The 14342-nt window shown below is 41.7% G+C and overlaps 1 protein-coding gene across 11 annotated transcripts in view; it reads left to right on the top strand.

Moving 5' to 3' along the window:
• The window catches only part of LOC128701947 (titin homolog), a 94508-nt gene that overhangs the window by 21555 nt on the left and 58611 nt on the right, over positions 1-14342 (top strand). For 9 of the 11 annotated variants that reach the window (XM_053795922.2, XM_053795918.2, XM_053795920.2 and 6 more), the window contains 2 exons: positions 2075-2196; positions 13003-13152. In XM_053795922.2, coding sequence (XP_053651897.2) covers positions 2075-2196; positions 13003-13152 — 272 coding nt within the window. The other 2 variants (XM_053795923.2, XM_053795921.2) reach the window with 2 other exon arrangements.

The raw sequence follows: 14342 nt of genomic DNA, 5'->3' as shown, positions 1-14342 counted from the left end.
AGCGTAAGAGCATATCTATCCTGTGGATGGTATTGTAAGAGCATATCTATCCTGTGGATGGTAGCGTAAGAGCATATCTATCCTGTGGATGGTAGCGTAAGAGCATATCTATCCTGTGGATGGTAGCGTAAGAGCATATCTATTCTGTGGATGGTATTGTAAGAGCATATATATCCTGTGGATGGTATTGTAAGAGCATATCTATCCTGTGGATGGTATTGTAAGAGCATATCTATCCTGTGGATGGTAGCATAAGAGCATATCTATCCTGTGGATGGTATTGTAAGAGCATATCTATCCTGTGGATGGTAGCGTAAGAGCATATCTATTCTGTGGATGGTAGCGTAAGAGCATATCTATTCTGTGGATGGTATTGTAAGAGCATATCTATCCTGTGGATGGTATTGTAAGAGCATATCTATCCTGTGGATGGTAGCGTAAGAGCATATCTATCCTGTGGATGGTATTGTAAGAGCATATCTATCCTGTGGATGGTAGCGTAAGAGCATATCTATCCTGTGAGTGGTATTGTAAGAGCATATCTATCCTGTGGATGGTAGCGTAAGAGCATATGGATACACAAAGGGCCCAGGAGCTAGGCCTCAGAGGGTTAACAGGTGTACATATGGATTTACATCTACATATCTATATGTAAAGTAAAAGGACACAAGTGCAACTAATGTGACATTTATTGTGGCAACGTTTCGCTCTCCAGGAGCTTTATCAAGCTCCTGGAGAGCGAAACGTTGCCACAATAAATGTCACATTAGTTGCACTTGTGTCCTTTTACTTTACATATTGTCGGTAATTCTACCAACTTTATTACATATCTATAGTTCACTTATCTATTACAAGCAAATTTACGAAATTTGCTTAGTATATCTGGTATCTTATTTTCATTAATAAGATATCCTGACATGTCTGAACACAGCTGAAATAAGACAAGTTAAGTGTCTTATCTTTACATCAGTTCACTTGAGAGTGTCAAAGAGTATTTATTTTGAAATATACTCAAATAACCCGGACTTAAGAGAAAGGAGCTTAAGACGACGTTTCGGTCCTACTTGAACCATTTACAGGTGATAAATTAGACACATGTGCAACTCTTGGGTATCTTTATTGAGGAAACGTTTCGCCACACAGTGGCTTCATCACTCCATACGTAGGAGAAACTTGAAGAACAGGAGGAAAATGAGGTAATCAGTCCCTCAACCTTGAGTCGATGTGTTCAGTCCATCAATCTATTCTATTCAAGATTGATGGACTGAACACATCGACTCAAGGTTGAGGGACTGATTACCTCATTCTCCTCCTGTTCTTCAAGTTTCTCCTACGTATGGAGTGATGAAGCCACTGTGTGGCGAAACGTTTCCTCAATAAAGATACCCAAGAGTTGCACATGTGTCTAATTTATCAACATGTCGGTTCTCTGAACCATTCATCTACAAATTTACAGGTGACTTTGTTAATGGTCTAAGTAGGACCGAAATGTCGTCATAAGCTCCTTTCTCCCCTGTACGAGTTATTTGTGTGTTGTTCCAGTCACGGTATTGTGATTTTTTATTCTTTATATTGGAACTCACACACTGAGGTCCGGGGGTCGATCCCCGGTACGGGTGGAAACATTAAGATGTGTTTCCTTAAAACACCTGCTGTCCATGTTCACCTAGCAATATAATAGGTACCCGGATGTTAGTGGACTGGTGTGGGTCGCATCCTGGGTACAAATTTGACCTAATTTGCGGGAATTGCTCAGCATAACAAGGGACTTTCTATATAGTAGTATGTCGTTGATGTCAGCTATGGTCTGTATAAGTTGTATCATGTACTGGTGGAAATAAATATTATTATTATTATTATTATTATTATTATTATTATTATTATCATTATTATTATTATTATTATTATTATTAGGAAGTACGTTTGTCTCGCGCTCAGTAGACGGAGGATCAAGCCTCCACTACTTATGCTTCCTGACCCATATGGGTTTAGCGTTTAACAAGAATTATTAAATTGTCCTTTATATCAAAATATGTTTCAATATATACATTTTTTGGAGGTCTATTTTTTTCAGAGGGCGTCAGCACCCACGCCCGTCCTGAACGACCCGCCCATCTGTACCCTGAGATGATACATCCGGCCCTCAGAGAGAAGGGAAGGGCCCTGCCCCAGCGTACCATAGATAAGCAGGCTAGGGTATGTACCACACTTTGATACCCTCCTCTCAGTTTTCCATTTTCTCTCTCTTTTTTTAATGTCCGGCAGATTCGTTGCCCTGAACGAATCTGTCTGGATTTTCTATTACTCTATTTTTGCAACATTGCAATCTCCTGATGATGTGTTGATTGCAACACGAAAGGCCAAGAGCTATCATTCTATTTCTCCTGTGGTTATTTTGCATCCTTTATATATATATATATATATATATATATATATATATATATATATATATATATATATATATATATATATATATATATATATATATATATGTATATGTGAAGGCTTACTCAGCCCTATAACAACTTCAGTCAGTATTACTCAGGCTGGCTCCTCCTCAGGAAAATTAAAGTAGCCGGCAATGAAACTATTGTTACTATATATTCCCTCGCTACTCCTATCTATTGAACTTTTCCCTCACAATATATATAGGGAGGTACCGCCTCTAGAACTGTACTGGGGACCCTCATCCTCAGAGAAAAGAATAAACTTGCTTCAGGGAAAACTCAAGGTTCTCCCTGAAGCTGTTTGAGAATTTTCTCCTGCCACCCCCTATATTTAATATATATTTTACTTAAAGACAAAATACATTGACAAACCATTCACAAAAATACAATAGAAAGTAAAACAACCTAGATACCAACTCAGAGCTACATCTCAAATATTTCGTCCAGCTCTCCGGTGGTGGGCCGCGTGCCCAGAATGCTGCAGGCATTTCCTCTCTGGATCGTGAAACTGAGTCTCTGAAAGAGGAAGCTGGTCGCCCTGTGGTCCTTGGTTTCTATGATGAGCTTTTCACCCAGCTCTTTGAGGAACTTTAGAGCACGCTTGCCCCATGCTCCAATGGTCTCCGACCCTATTGGGATGAAGTTATAGCAAGGAGGAAGGTCTTCATATTTGCGGATCTTCTGGTTCTCCCTGTGGCTGGCAGCTCCACCCCCTTCCACTACAGAGTATGGCAAGTAGGTATCTGCCAATGTGGCAGCACAGGTGTAGTCCCAGGCAATCTGCTTTCCATCCTTCCAGGGTAGCATAGTGGCTCCATCAGGACGCTTTTGACTTCCGTCAGACCTCTGCACTTGGGGTTCCCGTTGAGCTGGGCAATGGGCTGTGGCGAGGCTTCTCTTTATGATGTCATTGACCTCCTCATGTCTGGCATACTTCCCTTCTGCTGTGTGACACACGAGACCATGAAGTCATAATTGATCAGCTGTCGCCCTGCCGCAAATGCACCTATGTTCGGTGAGGATGGGGGCGGCTAGGCGAAGAGCAACACCAATCCGAATGGCCTGTGGGTCTAGTCGAGTGCCCAAGGAGGAATTGGGAACAGCTAGAAGGAAATCTCCTGAGTGTGGTGCCTTCACTGCCAGGAGACGAGCTTTGTCCTTTCCTGAAGCGTTGGTGAGCATTGTGTTGGTTTATATATATATATATATATATATATATATATATATATATATATATATATATATATATATATATATATATATATATATATATATATATATATATATATATATATATATATATATATATATATATATATATATAATCCAGCCAGCTTCCCGGGGCTACCTCTCTTACACTGATTTTCCATTCTTTGTGTATAACAAGTACAGCTCGTGTATCAGCCACAATTAACTTGTAATCACTTTCTCAATTAATTGTACTAGAAAGTTTTTTTTTTCAGTTTTAACATCGAGGAAATTCTTATTTTTAATCCGTTCCCAGTCTCAAGTGAATTCTGAGTTAAGTTTGCTGAGAACAGGACACAAAAATTGATCTGTATATATAAAAAATAATAGACCTATGTTTGAGAAGACTTTGATGGTAGACTAAGCTAAGAACAGGATGACTATACTGTTAAACTAACATGGGGGTCTATGTGATTTGCCTCACCATCTGTGGGTAGTGGTGATAATAGTGAATGGTGGTTTACCTGGAGTTTACCTGGAGAGAGTTCCGGGGGTCAACGCCCCCGCGGCCCGGTCTGTGACCAGGCCTCCTGGTGGATCAGAGCCTGATCAACCAGGCTGTTGCTGCTGGCTGCACACAAACCAACGTACGAGCCACAGCCCGGCTGGTCAGGAACCGACTTTAGGTGCTTGTCCAGTGCCAGCTTGAAGACTGCCAGGGGTCTGTTGGTAATCCCCCTTATGTGTGCTGGGAGGCAGTTGAACAGTCTCGGGCCCCTGACACTTATTGTATGGTCTCTTAACGTGCTAGTGACACCCCTGCTTTTCATTGGGGGGATGTTGCATCGTCTGCCGAGTCTTTTGCTTTTTAGTGAGTGATTTTCGTGTGCAAGTTCGGTACTAGTCCCTCTAGGATTTTCCAGGTGTATATAATCATGTATCTCTCCCGCCTGCGTTCCAGGGAATACAGGTTTAGGAACCTCAAGCGCTCCCAGTAATTGAGGTGTTTTATCTCCGTTATGCGCGCCGTGAAGGTTCTCTGTACATTTTCTAGGTCAGCAATTTCACCTGCCTTGAAAGGTGCTGTTAGTGTGCAGCAATATTCCAGCCTAGATAGAACAAGTGACCTGAAGAGTGTCATCGTGGGCTTGGCATCCCTAGTTTTGAAGGTTCTCATTATCCATCCTGTCATTTTTCTAGCAGATGTGATTGATACAATGTTATGGTCCTTGAAGGTGAGATCCTCCGACATGATCACTCCCAGGTCTTTGACGTTGGTGTTTCGCTCTATTTTGTGGCCAGAATTTGTTTTGTACTCTGATGAAGATTTAATTTCCTCGTGTTTACCATATCTGAGTAATTGAAATTTCTCATCGTTGAACTTCATATTGTTTTCTGCAGCCCACTGAAAGATTCGGTTGATGTCCGCCTGGAGCCTTGCAGTGTCTGCAATGGAAGACACTGTCATGCAGATTCGGGTGTCATCTGCAAAGGAAGACACGGTGCTGTGGCTGACATCCTTGTCTATGTCGGATATGAGAATGAGGAACAAGATGGGAGCGAGTACTGTGCCTTGTGGAACAGAGCTTTTCACCATAGCTGCCTCGGACTTTACTCTGTTGACTACTACTCTCTGTGTTCTGTTAGTGAGGAAATTATAGATCCATTGACCGACTTTTCCTGTTATTCCTTTAGCACGCATTTTGTGCGCTATTACGCCATGGTCACACTTGTCGAAGGCTTTTGCAAAATCTGTATATATTACATCTGCATTCTTTTTATCTTCTAGTGCATTTAGGACCTTGTCGTAGTGATCCAATAGTTGAGACAGACAGGAGCGACCTGTTCTAAACCCATGTTGCCCTGGGTTGTGTAACTGATGGGTTTCTAGATGGGTGGTGATCTTGCTTCTTAGGACCCTTTCAAAGATTTTTATGATATGGGATGTTAGTGCTATCGGTCTGTAGTTCTTTGCTGTTGCTTTACTGCCCCCTTTGTGGAGTGGGGCTATGTCTGTTGTTTTTAGTAACTGTTGGACGACCCCCGTGTCCATGCTCCCTCTCCATAGGATGGAAAAGGCTCGTGATAGGGGCTTCTTGCAGTTCTTGATGAACACGGAGTTCCATGAGTCTGGCCCTGGGGCAGAGTGCATGGGCATGTCATTTATCGCCTGTTCGAAGTCATTTGGTGTCAGGATAACATCGGATAGGCTTGTGTTAACCAAATTCTGTGGCTCTCTCATAAAAAATTCATTTTGATCTTCGACTTTCAGTCTGGTTAGCAGCTTGCTAAAAACTGAGTCATATTGGGACTTGAGTAGCTCACTCATTTCCTTGCTGTCATCTGTGTAGGACCCATCTTGTTTCAGTAGGGGCCCAATACTGGATGTTGTTCTCTACTTTGATTTGGCATAGGAGAAGAAATACTTTGGTGGTAGTATTACAAACATAGATGTAGTCTAGTGGTTTGCACATCTGATAACAGCCTGGTTGATCAAGCCCAGATCCACCATGAGGCCTGGTCGTGGAGGCGATGACCCTCAAAACGGGTGGCCCGGTGGCCTGGTGGCTAAAGCTCGCGCTTCACACATGGAGGGCCCGGGTTCGATTCCCGGCGTGTGGAAACATTGCGACACGTTTCCTTACACCTGTTGTCCTGTTCACCTAGCAGCAAATAGGTACCTGGGTGTTAGTCGACAGGTGTGGGTCGCATCCTGGGGGACAAGACTGAGGACCACAATGGAAATAAGTTAGACAGTCCTTGGGTTATCCTGGGTGGCTAACCTTCCGGGGTTAAAAATCCGAACGAAATCTTATCTTATCTTATCTCTTAACCCTCTCCAGGTATACCTGGTGGTAGCGCAATATCCATGGTAGGAACGTGGAGCGAGCAAAAGGAAGCAGAGTAAATATGTTTATTTCCTTCACCAAATATCACATATCACACGGTAATAATATGTACAACATATACAGAGGATACATGCAGTAACACAGAGCAAGTAAGAGACACGGTGAGAACCATAGCCACCAGACTTGGAGATAAGCCTGCCAGTGTTGATTAAGTGTACCACATCGCTTCACAACCTGGGTGAGCTTCCTTGTCAATGGCTGGTTGAATCAAAGTACTAGCATAACGATGGGGCCCCTACTCGTTATACTCTTAGCACATGATTCACTGGTCGGGAGGGCACGCCTGAATGGGCCTGTGACATACGCCGAATAACATGTGATATACTCTTAGCATGCCACAGGTGGTGATAGCGGTGGTGGTGACAGTGGTGGTGGTTGTGGTAGTGAGTTTTGGTGATGGTGGTAGAGTTGTGGTAATGGTCGTGACACTGGTGGTGGTGATAGAAGAATCAAGTGTGTCTATATATACCCACCACCACTACTACCACTACCACCACCACTACCACCATCTTGGCACTCAAGCATGACGTCTGTCTACATTGTTGCTGTCTACTCAACGACCAGTGCTTATGGATGACCTACAACTCCTGGGCTCCGTCTTCATTGCATTATTGATGACTGGATACTCAACCACCAGTACTTGTGGTTAGCCTACAGCTCCTGGGCCCCGTCAAACTGATGACAGATTGGCTCTTCCTATTCCCACCTGAGTGAAACATCGTGGTAAATGTTGTATGTTCATGTTGGTTATCATAAGCAGGTGTGTGGGGAAGGGGAAGCCAGACATGTGTTCAGTTGAACTTTGTAGGTTTGTGGCTTCTAGCCGATCCAGTATGTCTGTGGCTCTTCTCCAGTGATCTTTGTAGTCTTGCGTGAGCTTCTAGCTGACCCAATGTATCTGGAACTCTTTTCCAGTGATGATTATAGTCTTGTTTGAGCTTCCAGCCGACCCAGTGTATCTGGAACTCTTTTCCAGTGATGATTATAGTCTTGTTTGAGCTTCCAGCCAGCCCATTGTGTCTACAGTTTACCTGGAGTTTACCTGGAGAGAGTTCCGGGGGTCTCTCGTTCCTCACACACTCCTCACATCTACTCTGCCTTTTGCTGTTCTGTGACACTAAAATATCTCTGGAAGCATCAGTAGTAGGCCGAGAGCTCCCAAAGCGAGCTTTCGAAAGCTCTACCACTTAGTGAAAATTGGTAACGGCTTTGTGGATTTAGATTTTGCCAGCGAAGCTGCTGGTTCATTGGGCACCTCAGCCATCCTGTGGACGGTGACGCAAGAGCGTATGGATATACAAGAGACCTAGGAACTAGGCCCTAAAATGGTTAACAGGAGGACATGTGGATTTATAAGCAGTATCTGGCAAACGTGAGATTCTTTTTAAAGTTGTTATTCGACTGTGCATTCTCAGGAAGTATTATAATAATTGAATTTATGACGATAGATAATCCATCTATATTTTGTGTTAAGCATTACGAGGATTATATTTGGCACATCTGAACCTTGTCCTTTGGCCAGATATTAAATAAGATACATATGTAAACCTTGCTAGGTTGTGTAAGGAGTGCTGGACACAGAACCATCATCCTTCCAGTTGTAAGACCACAGCTGGGTCCATTCACCCACAAACTGTGCAGAAGATTTGTGTGGGTGTTGCTTCCAGCGTTGAATGACCTACTTGTATATAGAAATACCTGCAAGACGCGGGATACGTGATACAGTCAGATCAATGGTCTTATTCCTGTTAAGGTAGTTGAGGAAGTGGAGCAGAGTAGCACCATCGGGATCACAACTGGCAAAGTATTAGAGAAAGTATAATCAAAGTACCACCATCAGTAACACAGCTGGCCCAGAGTACTATCATCGGGAACACAACTGGCAAGGAGTACCACCATCAGGAACACAGCTGGCCCAGAGTACCACCATCAGTAACACAGCTAGCCCCGAGTACCACCATCAGGAACAGCTGGCCCAGAGTACCACCATCAGGAACACAGCTGGCCCAGAGTACCACCATCAGGAACACAGCTGGCCCAGAGTACCAACATCAGGAACATAGCTGGCCCAGAGTACCACCATCGGGAACACAACTGGCAAGGAGTACCACCATCAGGAACACAGCTGGCCCAGAGTATCACCATCAGGAACACAGCTGGCCCAGAGTATCACCATCAGGAACACAGCTGGCCCAGAGTACCACAATCAGGAACACAGCTGGCCCAGAGTACCACCATCAAGAACACAGCTGGCCCAGAGTACCACCAACAGGAACACAGCTGGCCCAGAGTACCACCATCAGGAACATAGCTGGCCCAGAGTACCACCATCAGGAACACAGCTGGCCCAGAGTACCACCATCAGGAACACAGCTGGCCCAGAGTACCACCATCAGGAACACAGCTGGCCCAGAGTATCACCATCAGGAACACAGCTGGCCCAGAGTACCACCATCAGGAACATAGCTGGCCCAGAGTACCACCATCGGGAACACAGCTGGTCCAGAGTACCACCATCAGGAACACAGCTGGCACAAACTACCACCATCAGGAACACAGCAGGCCCAGAGTACCACCATCAGGAACACAGCAGGCCCAGAGTGCCACCATCAGGAACACAGCTGGCCCAGAGTACCACCATCAGGAACACAGCTGGCCAGGTTTTACAGGAAATATAACCAGAGTACCACCACCAGGAACACAGCTGGCCCAGTGTACCACCATCAGGAACACAGCTGGCCAGGTTTTACAGGAAATATAACCAGAGTACCACCACCAGGAACACAGCTGGCCCAGAGTACCACCATCAGGAACACAGCTGGCCAGGTTTTACAGGAAATATAACCAGAGTACCACCATCAGGAACACAGCTGGCCCAGAGTACCACCATCAGGAACACAGCAGGCCCAGAGTACCACCATCAGGAGCCATGGATGAGGTGCTGCTCCACAAGATCTACAGAACAAGACGAAGAATCAATAGACAGATGGAGAAACAACGTCACCTTCTGACCCAAGCTGCTGGGCACTTCCAGGACTACACTACCCACGGGGGCGCTGCCCATGCGGAGGGTATGGGTGTTTCAGAGGGCCTTACACACCTTCACTGGCACTTGAAGGAAGGGGCGTGCCCAGCTGAACAACCTACTTGCTCTGCCTTCGGGAATGGGCATGAAAATGAACTTAGAGCTGGGTTAGACCCTATTATGATATACCCAATTCACCATCACCAGGCATGATCACTTATCTTTAATAATTATAATAATCTCTATGTACAAGGTATACAGACCATAGCTGACATCAATGACATAATATATAGAAAGTCCCTGGTTATGCTGAGCATTTCCCGTAAATTAGGTCAATTTTGTCCCCAGGATGCCACCCACACTAGGCCACTAACACCCGGGTACCTACCTAGGTGAACAGTGATAGCAGGTGTAAGGTGACACACTCAGGTACCACCTTACTGCTAGATGAACAGTGACAGTAGGTGTAAGGTGACTAACACTCGGGTACCTACTTACTGCTAGGTGAACAGTGACAGCAGGTGTAAGGTGACTAACACCCAGGTACCTACTTTCTGCTAGGGAACAGACATCAGGTGACTTAATGAAACACGTCCTAATGTTTGCACCCGTACCAGGGATCGAACCAAAGACCTCAGTGTGTGCGCTGAGTTCGCTACCAACCCAGTTACGGAAGAGGGCTCTTGATCCAAGGAGGATGTCAGGTGCTCCACAACCATTAGTATTAGGATTTAAAGGTTATCTACTATCAGTGTATATACACTGAGTTATGTGTATATATATATATATATATATATATATATATATATATATATATATACCACTCAGTGTATATACACGATGTAGTGGAGGCAGGAACCATACATAGTTTTAAGACGAGGTATGATAAAGCTCATAGAGCAGGGAGAGGGAGGACCTAGTAGCTCAGTGAAGAGGCGGGGCCAGGAGCTGAGTCTCGACCCCTGCAACCACAATTAGGTGAGTACACTGAAATATATACACCTCTCAGTGTATATGCACTGAGATATATACACCATTTGTAGTCCAGCAGGAACCTGGCAGCATTATACAGTATAACAGTGATCATAACAGTGCTATACAGTATAGCAGTGATCATAACAGTCTTATACAGTATAGCAGTGATCATAACAGTGTTATACAGTATAACAGTGATCATAACAGTGTTATACAGTATAACAGTGATCATAACAGTGTTATACAGTATAACAGTGATCATAACAGTGTTATACAGTATAACAGTGATCATAACAGTTATACAGTATAACAGTGATCATAACAGTGTTATACAGTATAACAGTGATCATAACAGTGTTATACAGTATAACAGTGATCATAACAGTGTTATACAGTATAACAGTGATCATAACAGTTATACAGTATAACAGTGATCATAACAGTGTTATACAGTATAACAGTGATCATAACAGTGTTATACAGTATAACAGTGATCATAACAGTGTTATACAGTATAACAGTGATCATAACAGTTATACAGTATAACAGTGATCATAACAGTGTTATACAGTATAACAGTGATCATAACAGTGTTATACAGTATAACAGTGATCATAACAGTGTTATACAGTATAACAGTGATCATAACAGTTATACAGTATAACAGTGATCATAACAGTGTTATACAGTATAACAGTGATCATAACAGTGTTATACAGTATAACAGTGATCATAACAGTGTTATACAGTATAACAGTGATCATAACAGTGTTATACAGTATAACAGTGATCATAACAGTGTTATACAGTATAACAGTGATCATAACAGTGTTATACAGTATAACAGTGATCATAACAGTTATACAGTATAACAGTGATCATAACAGTGTTATACAGTATAACAGTGATCATAACAGTGTTATACAGTATAACAGTGATCATAACAGTGTTATACAGTATAACAGTGATCATAACAGTGTTATACAGTATAACAGTGATCATAACAGTGTTATACAGTATAACAGTGATCATAACAGTGTTATACAGTATAACAGTGATCATAACAGCGTTATACAGTATAACAGTGATCATAACAGTGTTATACAGTATAACAGTGATCATAACAGCGTTATACAGTATAACAGTGATCATAACAGTTATACAGTATAACAGTGATCATAACAGTGTTATACAGTATAACAGTGATCATAACAGTGTTGTACAATATAACAGTGATCATAACAGTGTTATACAGTATAACAGTGATCATAACAGTGTTATACAGTATAACAGTGATCATAACAGTTATACAGTATAACAGTGATCATAACAGTGTTATACAGTATAACAGTGATCATAACAGTGTTATACAGTGTAACAGTGATCATAACAGTATAACAGTGATCATAACAGTGTTATACAGTATAACAGTGATCATAACAGTGTTATACAGTATAACAGTGATCATAACAGTGTTATACAGTATAACAGTGATCATAACAGTGTTATACAGTATAACAGTGATCATAACAGCGTTATACAGTATAACAGTGATCATAACAGTTATACAGTATAACAGTGATCATAACAGCGTTATACAGTATAACAGTGATCATAACAGTGTTATACAGTGTAACAGTGATCATAACAGTGTTATACAGTATAACAGTGATCATAACAGTGTTATACAGTATAACAGTGATCATAACAGTGTTATACAGTATAACAGTGATCATAACAGTGTTATACAGTATAACAGTGATCATAACAGTGTTATACAGTATAACAGTGATCATAACAGTGTTATACAGTATAACAGTGATCATAACAGTGTTATACAGTATAACAGTGATCATAACAGTGTTATACAGTGTAACAGTGATCATAACAGTGTTATACAGTATAACAGTGATCATAACAGTGTTATACAGTATAACAGTGATCATAACAGCGTTATACAGTATAACAGTGATCATAACAGTGTTATACAGTATAACTGATCATAACAGTGTTATACAGTATAACAGTGATCATAACAGTTATACAGTATAACAGTGATCATAACAGTGTTATACAGTATAACAGTGATTATAACAGTGTTATACAGTATAACAGTGATTATAAGTGTTATACAGTATAACAGTGATCATAACAGTGTTATACAGTATAACAGTGATCATAACAGTGTTATACAGTATAACAGTGATCATAACAGTGTTATACAGTATAACAGTGTTATGTAATATAAGTGATCATAACAGTGTTATACAGTATAACAGTGTTATACAATATAACAGTGATCATAACAGTGTTATACAGTATAACAGTGTTATACAATATAACAGTGATCATAACAGTGTTATACAGTATAACAGTGATAACAGTGTTATACAGCACAAAATAATACTATAGTTGATGTTTATGCATTATTAATTATAAATTTTTCATGTCTGTACAGCCTGGTCCAATGCCTGGTGTGCGACCTCCCATGGGTGGTGCAGGGGGGATCATCCCCCCTCCCCAGGGTAAGGGGTCCGGGGCCATGGGCATCATCATGCCCCTCTACACTGTGGGCATCGTCGTTTTCTTCGTCTACACCATAATGAAGGTTAGTGTTTGATGTGTAGTTTGCTTTGAATTTTAAATAAGTCGCTTTGAAACAGAAATAAGTCACTTCAAAATTTAAATAAGTCGCTTTGGAAATGAAATAAGTTGCTTCAAAATTTAAATTACTCACTTTAACATTATTTTGGGTTATCGGTGGCCCGGTGGCCTGGTGGCTAAAGCTCCTGCTTCACACACGGAGGGCCCGGGTTCGATTCCTGACGGGTGGAAACATTTCGACACGTTTCCTTACACCTGTTGTCCTGTTCACCTAGCAGCAAATAGGTACCTGGGTGTTAGTCGACTGGTGTGGGTCGCATCCTGGGGGACAAGATTGAGGACCCCAATGGAAATAAGTTAGACAGTCCTTGATGATGCACTGACTTTCTTGGGTTATCCTGGGTGACTAACCCTCCAGGGTTAAAAATCCGAACGAAATCTTATCTTATCTTATCCTGGTGGGTAATTTCCACTATGTATGATAATCATACTTAACCCTTTGACTGTCGCGGTCGTATATATACGTTTTACGAGGTGCCGTGTTTGACGTATATATACTCATAAATTCTAGCGGCTTCAAATCAAGCAGGAGAAAGCTGGTAGGCCCACATGTGAGAGAATGGGTCTGTGTGGTCAGTGTGCACCATATAAAAAAAATCCTGGAGCACGCAGTGCATAATGAGAAAAAAAAAACTCCGACCGTTTTTTTTAATTAAAATGCCGACTTTGTGGTCTATTTTCGTATAGTATTTATGGTTGTATTCTCGTTTTCTTGGTCTCATTTGATAGAATGGAAAACATATTACAGAAATAGAGGTGATTTTGATTTATTTTATTATAAAAAGAACCTAGAAATGGAGCTCAAAGTAGGGGAAATGTTTGATTTTTGCCAATGTTCAAAAGTAAACAAATGATGCCATTGTCCAATAAATGTCCAACTAGCCATTCTAATATGCAGTCATGAATGGGTTGATGTTATTTATACAGTTATTACAGCATTGCAGTAGTCTGCATAATAGTAAGTCTAATATTTTTTGTTTGAATAAAAATTCAAAATAGAAAGCAAGAGTAATATCCGAGGGGCCTGGAGACATGACTGATGAACAAAGAAAACGTTATTTTAGAGCCAGGAATGTCTGCATTGTTCATTCTGGACCTTATATTGAAATTGTCATATTTTTTAGTTTTCGTGAA

Source organism: Cherax quadricarinatus, chromosome 77 (assembly GCF_038502225.1).
Source record: "Cherax quadricarinatus isolate ZL_2023a chromosome 77, ASM3850222v1, whole genome shotgun sequence".
NCBI lineage: Eukaryota > Metazoa > Arthropoda > Malacostraca > Decapoda > Parastacidae > Cherax > Cherax quadricarinatus.
Note: the sequence above shows the minus strand (reverse complement) of the source record. Positions and strands in the feature narration are given on the sequence as shown.